Below are 14262 nucleotides of genomic sequence, written 5' to 3'. Positions count from 1 at the left end.
TCATTGGACTGAGCATGGGGTCCACAATAGAGGAGTTAGAGAAAGGACCAAAGGAGTTGAAGGGGATTGCAGCCCCATAGGAAGAACAACAATATCAACCAACCAGTCCCCCAAGTGCTCTCAGGGAACAAGGAGAACACGAAGCTCCAGCTGCATATGTTGCAGAGGATGTCCTTGTCATGCATCAGTGGGGGGAGTGGTTCTTGGTCCTATGAAGGCTCAATAGATACCCCAGTGTAGGGAAACTGAGGGCAAAGAGGTGGTACTGGGTAGGTGTGTAGAGGAACACCCTCATAGAAGCAGGGGGAGAAGGGATGGTATAGAGGGTTTCCTGGGGGGATAACATTTGAAATGAAAATGAAGAAAATATCCAATAAGAACTTATTAATACCTGAAAAAAATTACAAAAAAAAAGAAAAGAAAAGAACTTTACATAATCCAACGTGAGGTATCTATGTGGGAAATTGTCCAACTAATATAGTGCTGGTTTTTAAAACTCTTTTGAACTATGCCTGTGAACATATTACAGGAAGCCCCACAGTACAATGTTTCTGTACATATTTGCAAAAGAAACTTAGTGTTAGTTATTCCTCTTCATATTTCCTCATCTACTTTTCCTCCTATACACACCCAAATCTAACTCTTCATCTTCCATTATCACCTTTTCATTCTTTAAAGACTGTATTTTATCTTCTCATTTTTTTCAACATGCCATGACTCTAACAAATTCCTGACTAGGAAGGTTATTCCAATATAATTATGTATTAGGCTAATAAATATGTGTAAATGACAATTAGCCGATATAAATGTTACAGATGAAATCATGGATATGTGCTTGTCCTAGACAAACATAAGGTATCAGCAATTAAAGATACGTTATTCTTTCTTTTTGTCCTATTTCCATATATATCCCATTCTAAATGCTGGTATTTTCATTTGTAAAAATATTGTACAGTGATATCTTAATTCTCACACATGAAAGTATAAGTTCATTGTGCCTGAGACGATACTGCTGCAAGCTTAAATATCAATAAATGTTTAGAACATAAAATTCTTAGATTTATAACCTAAATTTTTACTTTTCATCAATGAAAATCAAAACTAAGTCCCTATTTTTTTATTATACCTACAGCAGAAATGAGTTGGAGCTATTTATTCCTTAATGATAGCTCAATCCATATCTTTCCTTGTATGAGTTATTACAAATGAAATTCTCTAGATACTACCAAAGAATATTAGACCTGTGATAAGAATTCATGAGTATGTCAGAAAAAAAAGTCATAATCTATTTGAAAACAAGTGGATATTGGAATAACTCCAGGATTCAGGTGGGAAAGACCAGTTTCAATAAATTTGCCATTTATGAACGTCCTGGGACAAACATGGGAAAAGTTGGAATGAAGCAACGTCCAGGGAAATTACAGAATCTGAGTGATACATATCCAGTATTTTGGGAGGACTTGCTGTCAGAATAATTTTGCAGAAGTGAAATAGTAGGGAGGAAAGTACTCTATAGAAACTCACATAATGAGTCCCTTGTTTTACCCAGGAGTGCCCCAATTCACATCTGACATCAAAATCAATTCAGAACTTAGATTCTCCCGAAGGAAACATGAAAACCCTTCCCTAACTTCTGCCCAGGTACTCATTAACATCTAACAAACTCCTAGACATCATCAGTAAGCATCAGAAAGGAATGGAGATTTGCTCTGGGGATAAATGATTTTTCCTTCATTGGAGGTATCCCAAAGACACCATGCAGACAAATGTGTGGATGCCACAGATGACACAATAATAAACTCCCTAAAGGATGTCTTTTCCCGGTGCCCTATTATTTTATGAGACTGGAAACTTGGACTTTGTTGGGTTACCTTTACAGCATTGCATGGAGAATAAGAAACCATTCTGAATTTCATTGCATTCTTTCTCAGGCAAAGAGTGACACAGAGAAGTTCCTCAATCCAGGCACTAGGAAATATGCTTCTATAGGAGCTGTGCTCTGCAGCTGGCCTTCAGATGAATATCTTCATCGTGACTGAGGCTCAAAAGGTGGGATTCTTCCAAACAAAGATTTCTGCTTAAAATTCTCTTCTATTTTCTTCAGTGAAAATTGTCTTCTGAAGTCAACACGAAACATTATTTCTTTTGGAAGTCTGCAGGTAAACTTGAATAGGTTAATATTTTGCTTTTATCTCAAAGAAATGTCTCTGTCCTAGATTAGTATTCAGGAGAAAACAGCATTCAGTGTAACATGTATGTGAGATGTTGAATTTTATCTGGTGGATGGAGGCCCTCATGTTCCTACAGAAAACATATAAACAAGTAAAATGCAGACTAAGCATCAGCTTGCAAAGGGTGTAACGGTGATTGTGTTAGTAATTTTGGAGGGAAGCTGCAGGTGACACAGCTAAGGCTCTGACACCTGTCATTTTAGAACAAAAATTAAGGTCAGGAAAAATATGAATAGACAAAACTTTTTAGCAAGTTGGATTCTTTTTTCCATGGAGGACACATATGTAAGACTATGTTCATCTGTGTGATCAGAAGACCTGGCTTTATTAGAAATATGTGGTGGGTTTGTGTGTGTGTGTGTGTGTGTGTGTGTGTGTGTGTGTGTGTGCTTGTGTGGATGAGTAGTATAAAATTTTCTCAAAAGCCAACAACTTAATTTTCTACACCTGAACTCAATTACACAACTTCATTAATATGTGTAATCTTACATGATATTCCCATACACATTATTTTTAACATGTTACTATAACATAAATAAATTCAATTAATTATTTTTATGCTGCATTTATATTTTGTTTTATTTTTAATGGTTTAGTTACATCCCAATTGAAGCCTCCCCTCTCTCCTAATTGTATTGAATTCTGATGATAGAATCACATGTTCAAGCTACTCTCTTTCTTGTTTGTATTCATAAGCAAGGACCATTGTGTGTTAAAATGTGTGTTATTGTGTTCTTGAGCTACTGGACCAATAAATCTGTAGTTGTAATACAAAATTTATCTCAAGGCCGGAGTAATAAAATCAGTATAAAATTTAATTTGAGTTATTATATATACATGTTTTCCAGGCAATTTACCTGTAGTGTGATAGAATAGTGTCTCACTTATCAAGTGAAGAAATTGTCTCAAATCAATTGGTAAGTGTGGACAATAAAACAGAGACCCGAGAAGAGTAGTGTCCTACCTAATCATCCAGGGTCCTGTAAAACCCTCTCCATGTCTGATCATGGTAAATCCGTGAAAACCACTGAGGAAGTGGCTCTTCAGATCCTCTTGCTTTGCCAGTTTGGGGTTGGGACCTTGGCCAATGTCTTTCTGTTTGTCCATAATTTCTATCCAGTCTTGACTGGTTCTAAACAGAGACCCAGACAGGTGATTTTAAGCCACATGTCTGTGGCCAATGCCTTGACTCTATTCCTCACTATATTTCCAAACAACATGATAGCTTTTGCTCCAAAAACTCCTCCAACTGAACTCAAATGTAAATTAGAATTCTTCAGTCACATGGTGGCAAGAAGCACAAACTTGTGTTCCACCTGTGTCCTGAGTATCTATCAGTTTGTCACTCTTGTTCTTGTTAATAGAGGTAAACTTATACTCAAAGCTAGTGTCCCAAATTTTGTGAGTTATTCTTGTTACAGTTGTTGGTTTTTCAGTGTCTTAAGTAACATCCACATTCCAATTAAGGTCACTGGTCCACAGATAACAGACAATAACACTGACTCTAAAAGCAACTTGTTCTGTTCCACTTCTGGATTCATTGTAGGCATTGTCTTCTTGCAGTTTGCCTATGATGCCACATTCATGAGCATCATGGTCTGGACCAGTGTCTCCATGGTACTTCTCCTCCATAGACATCGCCAGCGAATGCAGCACATCCTCACTCCCAATCAGAACCCCAGAGGCCAAGCTGAGACCAGAGCAACCCGTACTATCCTGATGCTGGTGTTCACATTTGTTAGCTTTTATCTTCTAAATTTTATTTGTATCATCTTTCATACCCTTTTAATGCATTCTCATTTCTTCATAAGGCTTGTCAGTGAGGTTCTGGCTGCAGTCTTCCCCAGTATCTCTCCTTTTCTGTTGATCTTCAGAGATCCTAAAGATCCTTGTTCTGTGCTCTTCAACTGTTGAAAACCAGAGTCACTAAAAAATGCCAAATCCAGAAGACAGTTTCACTAATACCATTAAGACCTTTATTCCTTAAATATGTTTTCAACATTTTGTATGAACAAGGTGTGGTGCTCACTGCTGTAATTTTAAAAGAATAAGGCTATACTCATTTGTTGATGTGAAATGATTTCTGGTTGGAATCTGACTGACATAGTAAGTGAGTTATTCACCATCCTCTGTTCTCCTGTATATAACTGTAATCTGCTGCAGGCTGGACTGAAACTGATGCAACCAATTTTCACTAAACAGTTTAATGTGTTAAATGGTCCTGATCAAACTGATACTCTTGCTCCGTCTTAGTTGATACTTCAAACTTCGGACAAGAACAGAATCCCTCTCTATATTTCTCTACCTGAACAAACGAGGATGCATTGTTATGATTAAGTATTTTCAAGGATGATATTTATATAAATAGTAAATATATTGTATGTCATTCCATTTTATTTAAGAGATATATGCTTTGCTACCTAGGGCCCTACTGAGGTGAGAGTCAAGCACTGAACATCATAACTTTGTGCTCTCTAGAGCAGTACAATCTGCTGAGCATATCGAGAATAAATAGTAAAAGAGGTAGAAACAGGTCATGCTCAGAAGCCTTAAGAGGACCAGGGAGGAATCCAGGATACACACTGGACATCTTCTCCTGAAAGACCTTGGTAAAGACTTCACCCTGGGCTATGGTGAAATTGTTTTTCCAATCATCACAAACACCTACCAATCCGACAGGAGACAAGACATATAGAGCAATGAGGTGGCAACGTTGTCACTCTGTCTGTCAGTGGCTTGCCAGTCAAAAAATTATTTTCTCAGAAGATTAAATCGAAGAACTTAACCATTTCAGCTGCATGAGAATGACCAGGGCAATGAAGACCACAAGATAAATCCAGGAATGGTTATACCTGTAGGTGTGATACTGTGATACTGATCTGTGATACTTACTCCTGTGAACAAAGAAAACTTTAGCATTCATTTTTTTGTTTATGTGTGTTGGGTGTGTATGTATTTGTAGGGATTTCCTTCTGTTAAGAAGAATAGGTGTCATACCCCTAGAGCTGGGGTTACAAACAGATGTATGCCTATGAATATGGTTTCTCAGAATCAAGCTCTGATCCAATGTAAATGTGGCCAGGGTTCTACCCTGCTGAGTCACCTCTCCAGCCCCAAACAGAGAAATTTATCCAACACATTTGACACTTCACTTGCAGTTTTGGAGGAGTGGGAAATCATTAATAACAGCTATATTGAAAGAGCTTGAAATAATAGAATAGGAACCATCAGTTTGTATGTTCCATATTGAGGAATGGATTCACACCGAGTTACAAAATTAATACTGAGACTTCCCATATACATTTTCACAGACTTGCACCAACCCTAAACTGACAAACTATGGCACCATGTCTTGATCATAGCACTGGCCATAATAAAGTGTATTTTCTAAATTTAGCTTAATCAGTTCAGTGTATCCTATGACACTGATCTCTGCTTGCTAATCTGTGTATCTCCTTATCCCTAAGCATTGTTATGGGATAGTTTATTGGGTTCTATGATCTTCCAACACTTTTTTCACTCCAATCCCTTCCAACCAACTAACACCCATTAGGGAAGAAAAAAGTTAGAGAGGAAAAGGAGTGTAGACCTCTTAATGCTAATTCCTTCTTAGATTAAGAGGGATATGAGGGCAGTAAGCAGAACAGAACTTCACAGTAGCATGAAGTACTTGGGGCCTTGCCACACCAAGACTTACCCATGTGGCTGTGATAATCAGTGGGCTGACCATATTCCCTGAGTTTTAAAGCCATTGGTCATTCCTATTGCATGACCCTTAGCAATATTTGGACATCAAGAAAAAGGAAATGAAACCCACCTTGGGATTCTATCTAACAATTATGAGAATGTCCAAGATCAACAACACAGGTGACTGCTCGTGCTGGCAAGGATGTGCAATAAGGGAATTGCTCAACCATTGCTGATGAAAGTGAAAACTTGTACAGTCACTATGGGAATAAGAATGTGGATGCTCACAGTCGGCTATTGGATGGATCACAGGGCCCCCAATGAAGGAGCTAGAGAAAGTACCCAAGGAGCTAAAGGGATCTGCAACCCTATAGGTGGAACAACATTATGAACTAACCAGTACCCTGGAGCTTTTGACTCTAGCTGCATATGTATCAAAAGATGGCCTAGTCGGCCATCAGTGGAAAGAGAGGCCAATTGGATTTGCAAACTTTATAAGCCCCAGTACAGGGGAACGCCAGGGCCAAAAAGTGGGAGAGGGTGGGTAGGGGAGTGGGGCGGAGTTATGGGGGACTCTTGGGATAGCATTGGAAATGTAAATGAGGAAAATATCTAATAAAATATATTTTTAAAAAAAGTATAAAGATTCCACAGAAAGTAGGCATTAGATCTATCTCACCACTCTTGGATATATACATGAAGGACACTTCATCCTACTACAAGGACATGTATTCAACCATGATTCTTACTGTTCTATTCATTTATAATAGCCAGAACTTGTAAAGAACCAAGAAGTCACAACAAAAGAAAGGATAAAAAAATATGGCACATTAGCACAATAGAGCATTACTCCACTGTTGAAAGACAGGCATCATGATGTTTATAGGAGAAACGCTAAAGCTAGAAAAAAAAATCTATCCTGAGTGAGGAAACCAACACCCAGAAAGGTAATTATGGTACGTATTCACTTATACATACATAGCCATTAAATAAATGATAATCAAGCTAAAAAGGAGATTGATCCATAGAAATGTTCAAGTGAGGGACACATGGATTTCATGGAAAAGGGAAAGAGATTAGCTATTCTGAGTGGACTAGGGGGGTGGGTTGGAACAGGTATAGGGTTAAGAGAGGGAATCAGTGGATAGAGAGCTGGGATTGGAGGACATATGAGAAATGTTATGAAACCACATGGCAGTGGAAATTTAGTAACATATATGAAAGTGATCCTACTGAAATTATCTAATAACTGAGGGTATGGAGCACCCAACTGACCACCTATTTTCAACTAAGGGGTCTTTTCAAGTACAGGGACTATATTGCATTCAACTGAGTTGTTGGCCAAAGATGTCCTGTGGAAATGCCTACAAAACCCAGGCTAGGGCTAGAGAGATGGCTAAATGGTTAAGACCACTGGCTGCTTGCTATTCCAGAGATCCTAAGTTCAATTCTGAGCAACCACATGGTGGCTCGAAAGCATCTTCAATGAAATCTGATCCTCTCTTCTGGTATGTTGAAGACAGATACATTGTACACATATCAATGAAATAAATAAATCTTTTTAAAATAACACACACAGGCCAATGTTAAGATAAAGGTTTGCTCTCTACAAACTGACAGTGAGATACCCATACCTAAGACAACACCCATACACTCCTTCAACATGGAAAAGTAGACCTGGTACCGACATAGGGCCTTTAATCCTATAATAGTGTTTGGTATGGAAAAATACTCTGCAGGCTACCAAAAGAGACACTTAAACATCAACTCAGCCACAAAACGTTTGGTCTATAATCTGTCCTGCACACAAGATATGTTAATGCAATGGCAGCATGGAACTTTTGGGAGTATCCAACCAATATCAAATTTGTCATAGACAGAACACATACACAGCACTGTCAGGTGACCAATAACCAGAAATTAGATAGTCAGCAAACATACCTACGGTAAGACCAAATACTACCTCTCTAAAATAAAATAAAATAAAATAAAATAAAATAAAATAAAATAAAATAAAATAAAATAAAATAAAATAAATAAAATAAAATCATCGATAATATGACTTCTAATTTTATTTTGCCATATTCATAAATCAGTGTGTTTTTTGCTTATTATCAGAGAAAAATCCTCTTACAACAGACAGAAACAGATTCAGAGAATCACAGACTGGCATCATGTGGAAAGAGATTTCTCAAAATACACAGCTCTAAATGGAATGTCTCCATCAAATCTCACCTCTCAGAGCTCAGCGAATTCTGAAGAAGAGGAGTCGTGAAAGAGTGTAAGAGCCATGGGGATGAAGACACCAGGAGAACTGGACTCAGTAAATCAACTGAGCAAAGTACACATGAATACATAGAGATTGAAACATCAAGAATGGGCCTACAAGGGTTTGCATCAGATTACCTGCATATATATTAAAGCTTTCAGCTTAGTATTTTTATGGAACACCTGAGTGTGTGAACGAATGAGTCACTGATTGCTATGCCATCCCTCGGGGTACATTTTGTTCTGTTTTATTGTCTAGACCAGTCATAATGGGATGATTTTGTCTTATATTATATTCTTTTGTCCCATTTTGTTGGCTCTTAGAAAGTAATTATTTTATTTTATATATATTTTTTTAATTACGTATCTTCTTCATTTACATATCAAATGCTATCCCAAAAATCCCCCATACCCTCTCTCTCCCCACTCCTCTACAAAACCCACTCCCACTTCTTGGCCATGGTGCTCCCCTGTACTGGGGCATATAAAGTTTGCAAGACCAAGTGGCCTCTCTTCCCAGTGATGGCCGACTAGGCCATCTTCTGCTACATATGCAGCAAGAGACATGAGCTCTGGGGGTACTGGTAGGTTCATATTGTTGTTCCACCTATAGGGTTGCAGACCCCTTCAGCTCCTTGGGTACTTTCTCGAATGGAGGAAGTCTACTCTTTCAGCCTCTGGTTTTCCATTGCTTTAAAATCAATAGAAATGGATGAGATCCCCAATCGTGGTTTGGCGAAAAGTAATACATTTTAAGAATGTCTTTAGAATGTGATATTCTATTAAGACAAAATATATGCTTATTTTCTTGCAAAAGAACTTTCCATAAATCTCCAGACTAATTGGTTGTCAGGTTTTTTTTTAATTTTTTAATAAGTATTTTCCTCACTTACATTTCTAATGCTATCCCAAAAGTCCCCCATACCCTCCTCCCACTCCCCTAGCCAGCCAATCCCACTTCTTGGCCCTGGCGTTCCCCTGTACTGAGGCATATAAAGTTGCACGACCAATGGGCCACTCTTTCCACTGATGGCCGGCTAGGCCATCTTCTGATACATATGAAGCTAGAGACACAAGCTCAGGGGGGTACTGGTTAGTTCATATTGTTGTTCCACCTATAGGGGTGCAGATCCCATTAGCTCCTTGGGTACTTTCTCTAGCTCCTCCATTGGAGGCCCTGTGATCCATCCAATAGCTGACTGTGAACATTAGTTTCTGTGTTTGCTAGACCGTGGCATAGTCTCACAAGAGACAGCTATATCAGGGTCCTTTCAGCAAAATCTTGCTAGTGTATGCAATGGTGTCAGCGTTTGGAGGCTGATTATGGGATAGATTCCCGGATATGGTAATCTCTAGTTAGTCCATCCTTTTCTCTCACCTCCAATTCCTTCCATGGGTGTTTTGTTCCCAATTCTAAGAAGGGGCAAAGTGTCCACACTTTGATTTTCGTTCTTCTTGAGTTTCATGTGCTTTGTATCTTATATCTTAGGTAGTCTAACATCTGGACTAATATCCACGTATCAGTGAGTACATTTCATGTGAGTTCTTTTGTGATTGAGTTACCTAACTAAGGATGATGCCCTCCAGGTCCATCCATTTGCCTAGTAATTTCCTAAAATCATTCTGTTTAATAGCTGAGTAGTACTCCATTGTATAAATGGACCACATTTTCTGTATCCATTCCTCTGTTGAGAGGCGTCTACGTTCTTACCAGCTTCTGGCTATTATAAATAAGGCTGATATGAACATAGTGGACCATGTGTCCTTCTTACCAGTTGGAACATCTTCTGGATACATGCCCAGTCGAGGTATTGTGGGATCCTCCGGTAGTATTATGTCCAATTTTCTGAGGAACCGCCAGACTAATTTCCAGAGTGGTTGTACAAGCCTACAATCCCACCAGCAATGGAGGAGTGTTCCTCTTTCTCCACATCCTCGCCAGCATCTGCTGTCACCTGAATTTTTGATCTTAGCCATTCTGACTGGTGTGAGATGGAATCTCAGGGCTGTTTTGATTTGCATTTTCCTGATGATTAAGGATGCTAAACATTTTTTCAGGTGCTTCTCAGCCATTCGGTATTCCAAATGTGAGAATTCTTTTTTAGCGATGAGCCCCATTTTTAATGGGGTTATTTGATTTTCTGGAGTCCACCTTCTTGAGTTCTTTATATATATTGGATATTAGTCCCCTATCTAATTTAGAATAAGTAAAGATCCTTTCCCAGTCTGTTGGTGGCCATTTTGTCTTATTGACGGTGTCTTTTGCATTATAGAAGCTTTGCAATTTTATGAGGTCCCATTTGTCAACAAGTCATTGCTGTTCTATTCAGGAATTTTTCCTCTGTGCCCATATCTTCAAGGCTTTTCCCCACTTTCTCCTCTATAAGTTTCAGTGTCTCTGGTATTATGTGGAGTTCCTTCATCCACTTAGATTTGACCTTAGTACAAGGAGATAGGAATAGATCAATTTGCATTCTTCTACATGTTAACCACCATTTGTGCCAGCACCATTTGTTGAAAATGCTATCTTTCTTCCACTGGATGGTTTTTGCTCCCTTGTAAAACATCAAGTGACCATAGGTGTGTGGGTTCATTTCTGGGTCTTCATTTCTATTCCACTGGTCTACTTGTTTGTCGCTATACCAGTACCATGCAGTTTTTATCACAATTGCTTTGTAGTACAGCTTTAGGTCAGGCATGGTGATTCCACCAGAGGTTCTTTTATCCTTGAGTAGAGTTTTTGCTTTCCTAGATTTTTTGTTATTCCAGATGAATTTGCAGGTTGCTCTTTGTAATTTCTTGAAGAATTGAATTGGAATTTTGATGGAGATTGCATTGAATCTGTAGATTGCTTTCGGCCAGATGGCTAATTTTTACTATATTGATCCTGCCAATCCATGAGCTTGGGAGATCTTTCCATCTTCTGAGATCTTGTTTAATTTCTTTCTTCACAGACTTGAAGTTCATATCATACAAATCTTTCACTTCCTTACTTAGAGTCACTCCAAAGTATATTATATTATTTGCGACTATTGAGAAGGGTGTTGTATCACTACTTTCTTTCTCAGCCTTTTCATACTTTGTGTAGAGAAAGGCCATTGACTTGTTTGAGTTAGTTTTATATCCAGCTACTTCACCAAAGCTGTTTATCAGGTTTAGGAGTTCTCTGGAGGAATTTATAGGGTCACTTTTATATACTATCATATCATCTGAAAAAAGTGATATTTTGACTTCTTCCTTTCAAATTGTATCCCCTTGATCTCTTTTTGTTCTCGAATTTCTCTGGCTAAGACTTCAAGTACAATGTTGAATAGGTAGGGAGAAAGTGGGCAGCCGTGTCTAGTCCCTGATTTTAGTGGGATTGCTTCCAGCTTCTCACCATTTACTTTGATGTTGACTACTGGTTTGCTGTAGATTGCTTTTATCATGTTTAGGTATGGGCCTTGAATTCCTGATCTTTCCAAGACTTTTATAGTGAATGGGTGTTGGATTTTATCAAATGCTTTTTCTGCATCTAAGGAGATGATCATGTGGTTTTTGACTTTGAGTTTGTTTATATTTTGGATTACGGTGATGGATTTCCGTATATTAAACCATCCCTGTATCCCTGGAATAAAACTTACTTGGTCAGAATGGATGATTGTTTTAATGTGTTCTTGGATTCACATAGCAAGTATTTTATTGAGTATTTTTGCATTGATATTCATAAGGGAAATTGATCTGAAGTTCTCTTTGTTGGATCTTTCTGTGGTTTAGGTATCAGAGTAATTGTGGCTTCATAGAATGAGTTGGGTAGATTACAATCTGTTTCTATTTTGTGGAATAGTTTGTGCAGTGCTGGAATTAGATCTTTTTTGAAGGTCTGATAGAACTCCGAACTAAATCTATCTGGTCCTGGGCTTTTTTTTTTTTTTTTTTTTTTTTTTTTGGTTAGGAGACTATTAATGACTGCTTCTATTTCTTTAGGGGATATGGGACTGTTTAGATCATTAACCTGATCCTGATTTAACTTTGGTACCTGGTATCTGTCTAGAAATTTGTCCGTTTCATCCAGGTTTTCCAGTTTTGTTGAGTATAGCCTTTTGTAGAAGGATCTGATGGTGTTTTGGATTTCTTCAGAATCTGTTGTTATGTCTCCCTTTTCATTTCTGATTTTGTTAATTAGGATGCTGTCCCTGTGCCCTTTTAAGTGAGTCTGGCTAAGGGTTTATCTATCTTGTTGATTTTCTCAAAGAACCAGCTCTTCGTTTGGTTGATTCTTTGAATAGTTCTTCTTTCCACTTGCTTGATTTCGCCCCTGAGTTTGATTATTTCCTGCTGTCTACTTCTCTTGGGTTAATTTGCTTCCTTTTGTTTTAGAGCTGTTAGATGTGTTGTCAAGCTGCTAGTGTGTGCTCTCTCTAGTTTCTTTGTGGAGGCACTCAGAGCTATGAGTTTCCCTCTTAGAAATGCTTTCATTGTGTCCCATAAGTTTGGGTATGTTGTGTCTTCATTTTCATTAAAGTCTAAAAATTCTTTAATTTCTTTCTTTATTCCTTCCTTGACCAAAGTATCATTGAGAAGAGTGTTGTTCAGTTTCAACGTGAATGTTGGCTTTCTATTATTTATGTTGTTAGTGAAGATCAGCCTTAGCCCATGGTGATCTGATAGGATGCATGGGACAATTTCAATATTTTCTTATCTGTGGAGGCCTGTTTTGTGACCAATTATATGGTCAATTTTGGAGAAGGTCCCCTGAGGTGCTGAGAAGAAGGTATATCCTTTTGTTGTAGGATAAAATGTTCTGTAGATATCTGTTTAGTCCATTTGTTTTGTAACTTCTGTTAGTTTCTCTGTGTCTTTGTTTAGTTTCTGTTTCCATGATCTGTCAATTGATGGAAGTGGTGTGTTGAAGTCTACCACTATTATTGTGTGAAGTACAATGTGTGCTTTGAGTTTTACTAAAGTTTCTTTAATGAATGTGGCTGCTTTTGCATTTGGAGCATAGATATTCAGAATTGAGTATTCCTCTTGGAGGATTTTGCCTTTGATGAGTATGAAGTGTCCGTCCTTGTCTTTTTTGATAACTTTCGGTTGGAAGTTGATTTTATTTTATATTAGAATGGCTACTCCAGCTTGTTTCTTCAGACCATTTGTTTGGAAAATTGTTTTCCAGCCTTTCACTCTGAGGTAGTGTCTGTCTTTTTCCCTGAGATGGGTTTCCTGTAAGCAGCAAAATGTTGGGTCCTGTTTGTGTAGCCAGTCAGTTAGTCTATGTCTTTATTGGAGAATTGAGTCCATTGATATTAAGGGATATTAAGGAAATGTATTGTTTCTTCCTATTATTTTTATTGTTTGAGTTTGCATTCTGTTTTTTTGGCTGTCTTCTTTTAGGCTTGTTGAAGGATTACTTTCTTGCTTTTTCTAAAGCGTGGTTTCTCTCCTTGTATTGTTTTTTTTTTTTTCTGTTATTGTCCTTTGAAGGGCTGGAATCATGGAAAGATAATGTGTGAATTTGTTTGTCATGGAATACTTTGGTTTCTCCATCTATGGGAATAGAGAGTTTGGCTGGGTATAGTAGCCTGGGCTGGCATTTGTGCTCTTAGTGTCTGTATAATATCTGTCCAGGATCTTCTAGCTTTCATAGTCTCTGGTGAAATGTCTGTTGTAATTCTGATAGGCCTACCTTAATATATTACTTGACCTTTTTTCCTTACTGCTTTTAATATTCTATCTTTATTTAGTGCATTTGTTGTTCAAATTATTATGTGTCAGGAGTAATTTATTTTCTGGTCCAGTGTATTTGGAGTTCTATAGGCTTCTTGTATGTTCATGGGCATCTCTTTCTTTAAGTTTGGGAAGTTTTCTTCTATTATTTTGTTGAAGATATTTGCTGGCCCTTTAAGTTGAAAATCTTCATTCTCATCTACTCCTAGTATCCGTAGGTTTGGTCTTCTCATTGTGTCCTGGGTTTCCTGGATGTTTTCAGTTAGGACCTTTTTGCATTTTGCATGTTCTCTGATTGTTGTGCTGATGTTCTCTATGGAATCGTCTGCACCTGAGATTCTCTCTTCCATCTCTTGTATTCTGTTGCTGA

The 14262-nt window shown here is 38.0% G+C and overlaps 1 protein-coding gene across 1 annotated transcript; it reads left to right on the top strand.

The window, feature by feature from the left end:
• The first annotated feature begins 3227 nt into the window (after positions 1 to 3227).
• Vmn1r122 (vomeronasal 1 receptor 122) lies at positions 3228 to 4145 on the top strand. The gene has a single exon (NM_001166714.1). It carries the CDS (start codon positions 3228 to 3230, stop codon positions 4143 to 4145), a length of 918 nt encoding a protein of 305 aa, NP_001160186.1.
• The last annotated feature ends 10117 nt before the right edge of the window (positions 4146 to 14262 follow it).

The sequence above is a fragment of the Mus musculus genome, chromosome 7, assembly GCF_000001635.26.
Source record: "Mus musculus strain C57BL/6J chromosome 7, GRCm38.p6 C57BL/6J".
Lineage (NCBI taxonomy): Eukaryota > Metazoa > Chordata > Mammalia > Rodentia > Muridae > Mus > Mus musculus.
This window is presented reverse-complemented; position numbering and strand designations above follow the sequence as displayed.

Excerpts from the sequence above, each read along its gene's own strand:
- Vmn1r122 (NM_001166714.1), top strand. The coding sequence starts at position 3,228 with ATGTCTGATCATGGTAAATCCGTGAAAACCACTGAGGAAGTGGCTCTT.